Below are 13528 nucleotides of genomic sequence, written 5' to 3'. Positions count from 1 at the left end.
CCTACCTCGTCTTTACCGAGGAGCCAGTGAGCTGTGCGCTGCAAACAGGGAAGCCAAGTTTATGTCCTAAGACCACAGCCAGAGTCACCGGTTTAGAACATCAGTGCAACATCAGCCATTGCCCATGAAACCACAGCCTTCTTCATAATGAGACATTGGCTCTGGGGACACTTCTCTGCATGGCAGAAAAATGTGATGGGTGCAGTAACCCACCATTACTCCAGTGACACTCCATTTTGGATGACACAGCCTTGTGTACCAGCAGGGTTTCCTTCTATTACTTACAATAGGGAAAACCCATGAACTAGGGGTACGACTTCATGTAGAAGTCATCATGATAATCCAGGGGAGTCACTGAGGCCAGGACTTGGGGCACAAGTCAGGATGCACAGAGAGGAGCCAGGCCTTGTCTGGGCTCTGGGACATGGTGACAAAGCCACTGCTGGCTCTCCTAGCCTTCACAGGATGTGAACTGGAGGCTTTGGCTTAGACGCTGAGCACAAGGTCCTATTGCTATGGAAGCAGAAGCTTGGGGAAACCAGACACAGTCTTAGCCAAGTGTCCACAAACTCAAGGGAACTGTGGTACTGGAGTACCCCATGGTACAGAAGGAAACTTTATATATTTGAAGCCTCAGGTTTAACTGTACTTTCAAATATATAATGTTTCCCTGAATTGCCCAGTAAAATCACTCTAAATTTAAAAAAAAAAAACCTCAAAAGCCTGACTTTACTGAAATGGTGAGAGTTTTATAACTGTCTTAGAGAAAAGAGAATTTCAAACACAAAGCAAAAGATAAGGGCTTGCCTATTAATGGTGTCATTGCCTTATGGCTCCCATCAAATCAATTAGAGAGGAAACTCAATTTATAAAGAGGCGAAATGAGTTTTTACAATTCCTTTCAAATAACTTATAAGTGTAACCTGCTGTGGCCGCCACCGCCTGGAGCCTGGAGCATTAGCCTGGGTCACCTCCACCATCACGTGCTCTTCTCTCCCGAGATGACTTGGGCCACTGGCCACCAGGGCCCCTGCCAGGTCCACTTGGAGCAGCATGGAGTCTGCATGGCTGCTGAGGTTCACAGCTGGGGGGGAGTCAAGGTGAGCTACAAAGCAAGGAGGAGAGGCCCGGAGGGTCCCCCCCCACCGACCTTTCCCACCTTCCCAGGAAAGTGCACAAGGAAATGTATGTCCAGGCCGTCCCTTCCACCCGTGCCGCTGCCCTGACTGCTGCTACCTCTTCAGCCCCTCACCCCTGACACACACAATTGGTTTTGCTTTGTTTAATTGTGTTTTGAATCCTCTGGTTTAACATTTAAGTGCTCTCTCCCATCCTACTATCATCTCTGCTTCTACTCTTTGCAGTCAGCATAAAACGCCTGCCCCAGTTCCTGGACTCATGATGATCAGTAGACAAAATGGCTGCATGAATGAGCAGATGAACTAATCCACAGCCACGCCCAAATCCTAAGGTGACCGGTGAGAAATCACAAGGAGAACTGAGCAAGAAATCTGCAATCGGCTAAATCAGTGAAGTCCACTGCAGTGAGAGGAGTGAAATCCACTGCGAAGTCCACTGCGATGTTGTGCTGTCAGCAGTGACTTGTGGATCCCAGCAAACTGGAGCCTGTGGTCGAGGCCACCCCTGCAGACAGCTTTGATCCTTGCCTTCAGCCATGCTGAACAGTCTGCTGTGCTGCTAACACACGGGCAGTCCCCTGCCTTTGTTTCAGATGCCTCCCCCAAATCTGGAGAACCACACTATCTTTTGAGATCCTGCTCAAGCTCTCCTCTCCTTAAATCCTTCCTTGTCATCCTCAGCTTGAGTGGATCCTCACTCTTTCCTGCATCCTCCATAGATCAGGAGGATCTACGTCTTTCAGGCCTGACTTGACTCAGAGTTCCTGGCTCACAGTCTCCATGCTGTTCTTCTAATAAGCATGATCATCTACTCTACTCTGGTTGCCCCAGCTCAGAGGCCCATGTCCTGGAGGCCCTTGTGTGGTGGGGAGAAAGACACATGAGCAAAGCACTTTTGAACAGCAGGCAATGTACTGCTGTGGTATATGGAACAAGGCTGTGAGATCCACCTAAACTGTAGAGTCCCCTCAGGCTTACCCTTCAGTTTGCTTTAGACCTTATCGAACGCTGGGCTAAGGTGCACTGGCCAGGACCTCCTCCTTGACCAAACTTGAGTCAGGCTCCTCTGAGCCCTCTTCTCAACGAGGCCTTGACCTTGGCCTGGTGAGCCACAGAATAAGGGTGTTAACATCTTATAGGCTCTTCCTCCATGAACCCCAGCAGGTACTCACAGGGAAGATGGGGAGAATGGGGAGAACCTTGAGAAAGCCTTAGTTTGCTGGGGAAGTACATCAAATCTGGTAGCCTGAGGATGTGGTGGAACCACAGCAGCTGGGGGCAGGTAAGAGAGGAGAGCAGCTCTACCCCTGAGGGAGGGGTAGGAACAGTGCAGGGCTTGGCAGACAGATGGAAAGAGGCCGAGAAATTCCAAGTGTCTGGGGCACTGAAGGTTACCATGGCAACTACAAACCACAACACAGCCAACCTCTAACTAGATTTATACAACTCCCCCCACCCCAAAACTAAGGCCCATAGAGGTTAAGATGTGATCATCTCCAAGCTTAAAACTTTACCTCAGTGCTATGAACTGAATGTCCATGTCCCCCATATTCATATGTTGAAGCCCTGAGCACCTGTGTGGCTATACTTGGAGATGGGGCCTCTAAGGAAGCAACTGAGGTTAAATGAGGTCATAGGGTGAGGCCCTGATCTGATAGGATTAGTGTCCTTGTAAGAAGAGATAGCAGAGAGCTCTCACTCTCTCTACACACACACTCATAAACACACACACACACACACACACACACACACACACACACACACACAGAGGAAAGGAAAGGCCCTGTGAAGACATAGCAGGAAGGTGACCATCTGCAAGCCAGAAAGAGAGCCCTCATTAGAAATCAAATCAGCCCAACCCGACCTTGGTTGTCCAGCCTCCAGAACTGTGAGAAATAAATGTCTGTTGTTTAAGCCACCCAGGCTGTGGTATTCTGTTACGGCAGCGGAGGCCTACAAAAAGGCAAGAGAGCCGAGAGTATAAGAAACCAAGCAATCATCAAACTCAGATGACACAGCCAAGGAAAGAACCAATTAACTTAAAGATATAGGTCAAGAGGAAGCACCCAAGTCAAAACACGAGAGAGTGGGGCCAGGGAACAGAACAGAGTATCCAAGAGCCACAGGAAGCCGGGCCTTAACTAAAACACACTGTTTGGCTGCTGTCACCCTTCCATGGGAAACCTCACCACCACCCACCCATCGCAGTCTCACTAGTGCCCCTCCCCTGCTGTTCTGAAGCCTCATCTTTCACCAAACATCCTGGAGGGACACAACACACACAGGGAGGAACGGTAACTGCTTAGGCTGTGACCTTGGGCAACAGTCATGATAGTTTTCGGGTCTCTTCACTTTGTGACTCAACCATGGGCGACTGTCCATCTCAGTACAGGTTTGGATACAGTAGCTTTCCAGCGGTGACACAGCCAGCAACTGCCAGAACTTTCCTTGATCTGGATACAGGCTAAATAAAATCTGTAACAATCAGAAACATTTAATGATAGATTTGTGGTGTGAGAACAAAATAGGATTTAAGTAACTTTGATAAGAGTTGAAAATTCGGGTATGATAATGGTGCTGCTTGATGTATCCAAAATTCACCAGCTTACTCTAAATAGCTTTTCTGAGATATTAAAAGATAAAATTCTGATCCATTATACTATTTTCTGCTACAACGGGCCTTGATTATTGATATTTACCAATTTTAAGGATTAAATACCCAGCCATAAAATTAAATCATCAGAGGAGGGTAAACATGGTTTTCCCATACTGGAGAGTAAGAAATACAATCCTTATGATGGTGGGAACACATGCTTGTGGACTTTGCAGAGTATCTTATACTTCATCAGAAAGTAAATTAAAGTGATGATGAGATAACAGATTACAGAAGTTCAAAGCAAATTCCTCAAATTCTGTTTTAGATTGTGTCCACAAATCACCAAAATTTCAATTACCAGAAGAAGGATAAAGACTAGACATAGAGCTCAGGTCAGCTCTCCGGGGTCAGGGGAGACCTGGGCCACCCATACCTCCTCCTCGGTTGCCCCAGTACACCCACCCACCAGGCTATGCTAAGCAGCTGGGGTTTCAGAACCACACAACTGTGTGAATAGGAAGTAGAAAGGCAAACTGGTAGCCAAAAAAGTAAACTCATGAAGTTTTCAGAGTTCAATGCAATTGTTTTTTTGTCCTGTGCTTAGATTTCCTTTCTCTGTGCCACTGCTCTCCTCCCATGTGGATTATTAAAGAATGCCTGTACTCATTTCAATTCAGCCAGTATTGACTTCATGCACCCTTGCTGTCTGAAATGCAACACTGTTCCCTCTACGTAACACTGAGGAGACCCTTGTCATGTACAATCCTGCACACACATAGAGCCCCAGCCCTCATGCCCCCACACACAGATAATGAAGACCATGTATTCACAGTTACACCTGGTCACGTGACCATACACAGCTTCCAGTCACAAAGGGCATCCAGCATGGCTCTCACCACAGGCTGCCTACAGAGAAAAGCCACAGCCACACCAGTCCTGGAGTCCACAGGGCATAGGTATGGAATCAACACTCACCCACCCCTTCCTTGGTCACAATCTCATACCCTGTCACAGCGACACATACCAACCACCTACTGGTGTCTCCCAAAAATGGCCCACACAAACTATCCTATGCCAATGCTAAAAATAGGTAACTATTAACTCTAGCAATAACTCCCTAGGTACACACACAACCTCAAAATGCTCACAGAGCGCAAAAGACCCACATGTCCCACAGAGGCATGCACACACACAAACACACAGCCAGGCACTTGGTACCTCACACCTATGTGCACACACACAGGCAGACATGGGGGCCTCACACCCACATGCACACACACAAGTGGGGGCCTCACACTCAGTCATTCAGCAAATATATTTTGAGTGCCTACAATGTGACCTCAGCGAGGGCCACATCAGGGCACACACCACACAAATGCTGGCAGTGAAACTTGTGACCCATCAAGTCAGAGGGAACACTTGGGTCACCTCCAGGACCCTGGCTCTGCAGTCCTCCCTGGGGATGTATCGGCAAGTAAAATCAGAGCAGCCTCCAGGGAAGGGGCAAACATAGAACTTCACTCTCTCCTAAACAGGGTGGTTCCGCTGGGAGCCATCCCAAAGGGGCACTGAGACATTCCTGGGGTCACCTATGATCGCTGGACATGTCCCAACACAACTAAAGAGTGTTTACTGCATGTGGTTGAAAAGAGAATTTGGTAAGCCGCTTAAGGTGGGAATTGAGACCAGCGGGCAAGCTAACTGCCTTCCACAGAGCAAAGCCAGGTCCTCAGGGCTTCCATTGTATGACTGGGGACAAGAACAGAGGAGCACTGCTAAGGGCAGGCCTCCCTAGCCACCCCCAGGCTGCCATCCCACACACCCTCAGTAACTCCTCCAAAGAAATGTGTGAGCCCCACACCTCAGGTGCCCTGCTACCCAGCACGATGCACCCGGGGGCTCTGCTGAGCAGACAGCAGAGCTCAGGGTGCCATGATACTCACAGAGCACAGCACCACAAAGACAAATAAGCCCGTGACTTTCAGCCACCGCACACAGCGCCTGCAAGAGAAAAGACAGGCCCCGGGTCACACTGACAGCAGTCCTGCTTGCATGTGCCCCGAACTGTCAAACCTCAGATGCCTGCTGAAGCCTTGGGTAATGTCTACCTCAAAGCACATGTGTGAAATTCTTTCCATAACATGGTATGAAGGAGGATACTGCTGAGGACAAAAGCAGATTGGTGGAGGTTATAGAGGGGAACAAACTGAACCCTGAGTGTCTGAACACTGCTTCTTATCAGAGATACTGAAGCTCAAGATTTGAGCCTCTTCACTAGCCTTTTAAAGGCTCTAGTTTCCTGGAAACAAGCTTTATCTCAGCTCTCAGATTCATATTTATCAATTATTTTCCCCTAAGTTTTCTGGAAGGTAGGCATATGGATTTGATCCTCAAATAAACATCGACTAAGACATAACCAAACAATTCAAGAAAGAAATGGCAGTGCTATAACCGGTGGTACCAGTAGAGTCCTTTAAGAATTCCTTAGGAGATAATTCAATAGACATTCAGGCCCTCTGAGGACTCCTGATGGCACCCTGACCCAGTCATCATTACACACTTCTTTTTTTTTTTTTTAACGTCTTTATTGGAGTATAATTGCTTTACAATGGTGTGTTAGTTTCTGCTTTACAACAAAGTGAATCCGTTATACATATACATATGTTCCCATATCCCCTCTCTCTTGCATCTCCCTCCCACCCCTCTAGGTGGTCACAAACCACCTAGCTGATGGTCCTCAGGTCCTTGGCGAATGTGGGCCTGGCAGCCACCCCAGGCTTATCTCTGCTCCTGTCACCTCCCCAGGGCCCACCAGATCCTACCTCCTGCAGACACAATCACTGCCTAGTGCTGGGGGGAGCTCCCCCTGGCCACTCCTCGAGAGCAAGCCCTGGGGTATTTGTGCTCTACCCCTGCAAAAGGAAGGGTGCTGGTACACAGCCTGTGCTTGACACATGTTTGTAGAACAAAGGAATAAAGTCTACATAGGGATATCTTTTTCAAAACCTTTCTGATCCTTTCAAAATGGTAAAACCTTGTCTTGCATTCTCTCAGATTTAATGAATTTGATGAGTAATATTTCACCCTTCCAAATTATGGTCAATAGCTCCTATTCAAATGGGAATCAAAACACATTTCCTTTTAAAGCATGAAGCATTCATGGAAATATTTTTGTTAGTACTTTTCTTTGAAACATCTTGATTAGAGTATAATTGCTTTACAATGGTGTGTCTGTTTCTGCTTTATAACAAAGTGAATCAGCCATACATATACACACGTCCCCACATCTCCTCCCTCCTGCATCTCCCTCCCTCCCACCCTCCCTATCCCACCCGTCTAGGTGGTCACAAAGCAAGAGCTGATCTCCCTGTGCTATGAGGCTGCTTCCCACTAGCTATCTATTTTACGTTTGGTAGTGTATATATGTCCATGACACTCTCTCACTTTGTCCCAGATTACCCTTCCCACTCCCCGTATCCTCAAGTCCATTCTCTAGTAGGTCTGCATCTTTATTCCCGTCTTGCCCCAGTTGAACTATTTTAAATACTAATTTCTTTCTGCATAACTGACATATACAGCAGAGCTGACCATCCAAAATAGTTTTTACAAGTTTCTTCAACAATCATGTGCAGGACTTTCTAGACATGTTAAAAAGAATGGCACTAAGTCTTTCAGTTAAGTGGCAAGTTTGAGGCAACTATTCTGAATCATAGAAGATAAAACAACCACTGAATGTAAAGGCGTAAATGTACTTGGTTCTATTTTCCATGGTATGGGATATTTGAGGAAGCTCGCATCCTCTGGAGTTGTGAGGCAGCCAGCTGGAGAAGGGTGTTAACAGTGTCAGCGCTTACCACCAGGGTGACCTATGGGGCCAGATCCCTGTTCACACACTTTCACATGATTCACATAATTTTATAGCACATTAATTGGCCTATATTTGTCACACCTATGAGAAGAGCTAAGACCAGTCAAGGCGAAGAAACTACACATGGCTGGGAGGCATGGTGGGAAAAGACATCTTCATGGTCAAGCACTGGTGGGGGACCTGGGGTCACATTCCCTCCCGCAACCCCTTTGCTCCTCTCACAACCTGCATGGCCTCAGGCAAAACCCTTACCCTGTCTGAAGTACTGTCCTTCACCTACCTCTCAGGATTGCCTGAAAGATCAGTAGGACAACTGAGAGTGGGCCTCTCTGGGTAAAGACGGATACACTTTGGGATGCAGGTAGGTACACTTTTAATCAGCCCTTCAAACAGCTTCAGAAAAGCTGGGCCCCCTAATGTAGAGACATAATAACACTAATATTTGATAGCTTCATGGTGTCTTCTCACCTGTCCATGGGTTTTCACATCGACCATTTTAGTGGAAGCCCACGGAAGGCTGTGGAGCGAGGGGAATGCCAGGAGACAAGGAGACAGCTGCACGGACTTGCCCGGCCCTGCTGGTTCCTCAGCTACCTCGGAGCAGATACATAATGGGGACCTTGGTGGTCCTGGTACTGTGTCCCTGAAAATGCCACTGTCAAATGTGTGGCTCTCAACAGAACCCCTACTTCAAGTAAATGCTCACGCAGAAGCCTCAACAGACAAACAAAAGGGAGAAATCACTCCTGCTCCGACCCGCGTGGGTTGTGCTGCAAAATTCCCTCAGATCCCCAGCGCATGTGCGCCCTCCGCCCTCCTACGCATGCGCGGAGGACTCGGCCTCTCTCGGCCCCACCTGCAGCTGCATCACCCCTAAAAACCCTCTTTCTCCTTCCTGTGCAGAACCCTTCTAATAACGTGCTTCATCACTGACTACAAATGATAATAAAACGCCACGGGGACTACTTCATCCACAAAGCCTCATGGGCTTGAAGACCCCAGCCACACAACAGAAAGGACAGCTGTGTAGGGTGTTGTTAGTCATTTAGGTCTGTAATTGGGTTTTCTTGTAGCCTTAAAGGCTCCATGCTGGTTCGTATGCCGCTTTATCTGTCTTCCGGGGCCTGGGGGAAAGAAGATTACCTTCCAGGAAAGTGCCGCCTAGCCCTCTTCCTCACCTCCACCTTGTCCTCGGGAAGGATGTCATGAGGGCAATACCCGCACCGCGCCCCACTCCCCAGCCCAGTCCCAGGTGGGCGGCGTGCGCTGGGCGACAAAAAACCCTGTGCCTGGTTGGGGAACTAAGATTTTGCATGCCGCACGACACGGCCAGAAAAATAAATAAATAAATAAATAAAAATTTTAAATTACAAAAAAAAAAAAAAAAAAAACCTGTGCCAGTGCCGGTACTCCAAGCCTTCCTACCTCAACTTGGAAAGACGAAACCGAACGTGAGCGCTGTCCAGAAGCTCCCCCTTCTCTGAGGAGGCGGGTCCAGAGGAACCTACCAACTGTCTGCTCAGCAGGGATCTGCCCTCCCACTCAGCTGAGCTGTTCTCCCAAGATTCTTCAGCAGTGATGAACTCTGGGTGGTAAACGGGCACGCACCGTGACCTGGAAGTCGAGACTTTGTGGTTATTTTCACGGAAATAGTAGCATCTCGAGAGCAACACTTCATCTCAGGGGTGAGCGTGAAATGTATAATCAATACTCGTTTTTAAAAGGACCATTGATATTGTAGTACTGTCAGATTGGTAGGAATGGGTCTTTCTTGACATCACAGACCCTGGACTGGAGGGAAATTGTCTGGGGTCACACAGTCTTCAAAATAAATTGTGGACCTTCAAGAAACAGCTTGTTCTGAGTTTGGAACTTTCCAGTAAAGCTTTTTCTGGCTCAGACCAGCTCCAGCTCATTTCAGTTTTTGCTTTCTCTTTGATTGTGCTGGAGTTCTCAGTACCTTGTCCTGTTATACTCATCCTGAAGCACAGTGAGTGGCGTAAGCCTTTTCTCCTCTTTGTAGGTATCTATCTATAATGGAGCTGTAGGGGAGGTGGTCTACCTAGCTTTCCCACCCAACATCTACATGCCCGCAAGCAGGAGGGGGAACATCAGTACTGGACTAGATGGGCCCAAGAATGGGACCTATACCTAGAAGGATGAATCAAGGGGTATCATAAACTTTTATCAAAATTACATGTGGATATATCCATTTAATTTTGGTTGAATCTCTGAACAACTGAACAACTCATTCAGTACAGATTCTCAGTCAGCACTTGACTCTGGTAAGGCTGCGCCAAGCCCAGAATTTTCCGGTGGAAGTACATGGAATACTTGTGGGGTGGCAATATTGACACAAGAGCCACAATCTATTATGTTATGCCTCTCAATCTATGCCTTTCGAACCCAGTTAGCTCAACAGGACATTGTCATTCTCCTGAACTCTTATCACTGCTTTAGGACTGGTTCACAACAAGAAAAAGGAACTTCAGACTTACAGGAAGTAGAGTTTTCTTTTAAATCATACATTTTTCAACTTCATAGCTATTGACATTTGAGCCAGATAATTCTTTGTTGTGGGGAGGTGTCCTGTGCAATGCAGGATGTTTAGCAGCATCCCTGTCCCCCACCCTAAATGTCAGTAGTACCTCTCCCCCATTTGTGACAACAAAAAATGTCTCCTGACAGTGCCAACCTCAACCCTGGTTGAGAAGCCCTGGCCTGGCAAGATGGCCTTTCCCAGCTGTGTGCATGCATGAGTGTGAACATGTGCTATTCAATCACTGCAGGGTTATGCTCAAGTTTACTTGGCAATTCATAAATCACAGAATACAACGACTAGAATCATGAACACACATTGAAACAACAAGGATCTAGCAGAGACCATACATGTCAGGTAAAAATTCACATCTCAGGAAGAAATTCTCCAGCATAAGTGCAAAAGATAATGCTCAGAAATTTCTTAATTTTATAAGAAAGAAAGAAAAAATACCTCACCCTTTCTCTTGTGAGAAATTCCTCAGCAGAGGTGTATTTTCTGTAAAGCAGGGGTCTTTAGAACTGGAGCTGAAGAACTGGGGGAAAGGAGGGTGAGACCTGAAAAACACAGTGAAGGAAAGGGATCATCAACACAAAATGATGGCTATGCTCACTGATGGTTGCAGCTATATTCAAGAACGTGCCCCAAGAGTCAGTGGTACATCTTCTTTATCCATTCATCTGTTGATGGATACTTAGGTGATGTGGCACATATATACAATGGAATATTACTCAGCCATAAAGAGGAATGAAACTGAGTTATTTGTAGTGAGGTGGATGGACCTAGAGACTGTCATACAGAGTGAAGTAAGTCAGAAAGAGAAAAACAAATACCATATGCTAACACATATATATGGAATCTAAAAAAAAAAAAGAAAAAAATGGTCAGAAGAAACTAGGGGCAAGATGGGATTAAAGATGCAGACCTACTAGAGAATGGACTTGAGGATATGGGGTGGGGGAAGGGTAAGCTGGGACAAAGTGAGAGAGTGGCATGGACATATATACACTACCAAACATAGGGTGGATAGCTAGTGGGAAGCAGCAGCATAGCACAGGGAGATCAGCTAGGTGCTTTGTGACCACCTAGAGGGGTGGGATAGGGAGGGTGGGAGGGAGGGAGACGCAAGAGGTAGGGGATATGGGGATATATGTATACGTATAGCTGATTCACTTTGTTATACATCCACAACTAACCCAACAATGTAAAGCAATTATACCTCAATAAAGATGTTAAAAAAAAAACCACTCATCAAAGTGGGTATAAAAATAACACATCTCAACATAATAAAGGCCACTTATGACAAACCCACATTCAGCCTAATGCTCAATGGTGAAAACCAAATGCCTTCCTGCTAAATTCAGGAAAAAGACAAAGATGCTTCTATTTAACATAGTAGTGGAAGTCCTAGCCACAGCAATCAGAAAAGAAAAAGAAATAAAAGGTATCCACATTAGAAGGAGACAGGTAAAACTGTCACTATTTGCAGATGACATTATATTTTATTTAGAGAACTCTAAAGTTTACAGCCCAAAACTATTAGACCTAATAAAGGAATTCATCAAGGTTGCAGGATACAAGATTAATATACAGAAATCTATTGCATTTTTAAACATTAATAATGAAATATCAGGAAGAGAAAGTAAAAAAAAAAACCACCTTGTTAAAAATCTCATCTAAAAAGAAACCTAGGAATAAACTTAACTAAGGGAGGTGAAAGTCCTATAAAATGAAAACTATAAAAATTAATGAAGGAAATTGAAGCTGCTTCAAAGAAATTGAAAGATATTCTGTGCTCCTGTATTGGAAGAATTAATATTATTAAAATGGCCATACTACTGAAAGCAACCTACATACTTAATACAATCCCTATCAAAATACCCATGATATTTTTCACAGAATTAGAACAAATAATTCTAAAATTTATATCAAACCACAAAAGACCCCAAGTTGCCAAAGCAATCTTGAGAAAAAAGAACAAAATTGGAGGTATAACCCTACCAGACTTCAAACTATACTACAAAACTACAGTAATCAAAACAGTGTGATATTGGCTCAAAAACAGACACATAGATCAATGGAACAGACTAGAAGCCTCAGAGATAAACCTACTTACCTACAGTCAATTTACGACAAAGGAGGCAAGAATATACAATTGAGAAAAGACAGTCTCTTCAACGAGTGATGCTGGGAAAACTGGACAGCCACATGTGAAACAATGAAATTAGAGCATTCCCTCACACCATATATAAAAATGAACTTAAAATGGTTTAAAGACCTAAATGTAAGACATGACACCATAAAACTCCTAGAAGAGAACATAGGCAAAACATTTTCAGACATAAATCGTAGTAATATTTTCTTAAATCAGTCTCCCAAGACAAAAATAAATTAATTAATAAAAACCAAAAAAATAGGACCTAATCAAACTTAAAAGCTTTTGCACAACAAAATGAAAAGACAACCTACAGAATGGGAGAAAATATTTACAAATGATGGAACTAACAAGGGATTAATATCCAAAATACACAAACAGCTTGTACAACTCAATATTTTAAAAAACCAAACAATCCAATCAAAAAATTGGCAGAAGAGTTAAACAGACATTTTTCCAAAGAAGACATACAGACAGCTAACATGCACATGAAAAGAAACTCAATATAACTAACTATTAGAGAAATGCAAATCAAAACCAAATTGAGATATCACCTCACACCTGCCAGAATGGCTGTCATCGAAGTCTACAAATAACAAATGTTGGCCAGGATGTGGAGAAAAGGGAACCCTTGTACTGTCGGTGGGAATATAAAATGGTGCAGCTACAAACTACTCCTGTATAGCACAGGGAATTATATCCATTATTTGTAATAACCTATAATGGAATATAATCTGTAAAGATATTGAATCTCTAAATTGTACTCCTGAAACTAACACAATACTGTAAAACAATTATATTTCAATGAAATACATATATATAAAATAATAGCTTTGGACAATATGTAACAACACTGTTAGTAGTTATAATATACAATTACATAAAAGAAATATAAAATGACATTTACTATGAGCACAAAAATGTAAAAATACATATTACATATGGGAGAAGGCCAGAAGGGAATACAGGTAAATGCTAGTGGATAGTAATAATTGTTGTAAAATCATTTTTCCCCTTCAATTTCCAAATTTTTAACAATTTATTTACTTTGGCTTGGTAATAGTAAAAACAGTAATCAATTCATGACAGATGATCTGGTCATGTCAGACAATTCAGTCTGACAATGTACTATATTTAATCCATATCAGTTCTTATGTGCTATTATAATAAAAGGAGCATTCATTCAAAGTTTTCTAGGATTTGAGATTCAAAACCATGCTATATTTAGATA

General features: G+C 44.4%; 1 protein-coding gene across 6 annotated transcripts in view; it reads right to left on the bottom strand.

Moving 5' to 3' along the window:
* OCA2 (OCA2 melanosomal transmembrane protein) overlaps positions 1-13528 on the bottom strand; it is a 163362-nt gene that overhangs the window by 125729 nt on the left and 24105 nt on the right. For all 6 annotated transcript variants that reach the window (XM_059052638.2, XM_067027488.1, XM_067027484.1 and 3 more), the window contains 5 exons: positions 10601-10699; positions 9029-9217; positions 5679-5736; positions 3542-3614; positions 924-1084 (listed from right to left, as the gene is read on the bottom strand). In XM_059052638.2, the coding sequence (XP_058908621.1) occupies positions 924-1084; positions 3542-3614; positions 5679-5736; positions 9029-9217; positions 10601-10699 (580 nt within the window). The remainder of the gene's footprint in view (positions 1-923; positions 1085-3541; positions 3615-5678; positions 5737-9028; positions 9218-10600; positions 10700-13528) is intronic.

This window comes from Kogia breviceps, chromosome 2, assembly GCF_026419965.1.
Source record: "Kogia breviceps isolate mKogBre1 chromosome 2, mKogBre1 haplotype 1, whole genome shotgun sequence".
In the NCBI taxonomy this organism is placed as follows: Eukaryota; Metazoa; Chordata; class Mammalia; order Artiodactyla; family Physeteridae; genus Kogia; species Kogia breviceps.
The sequence above is the reverse complement of the archived record's forward strand: the minus strand, read 5'-3'. Positions and strand labels throughout refer to the sequence as shown.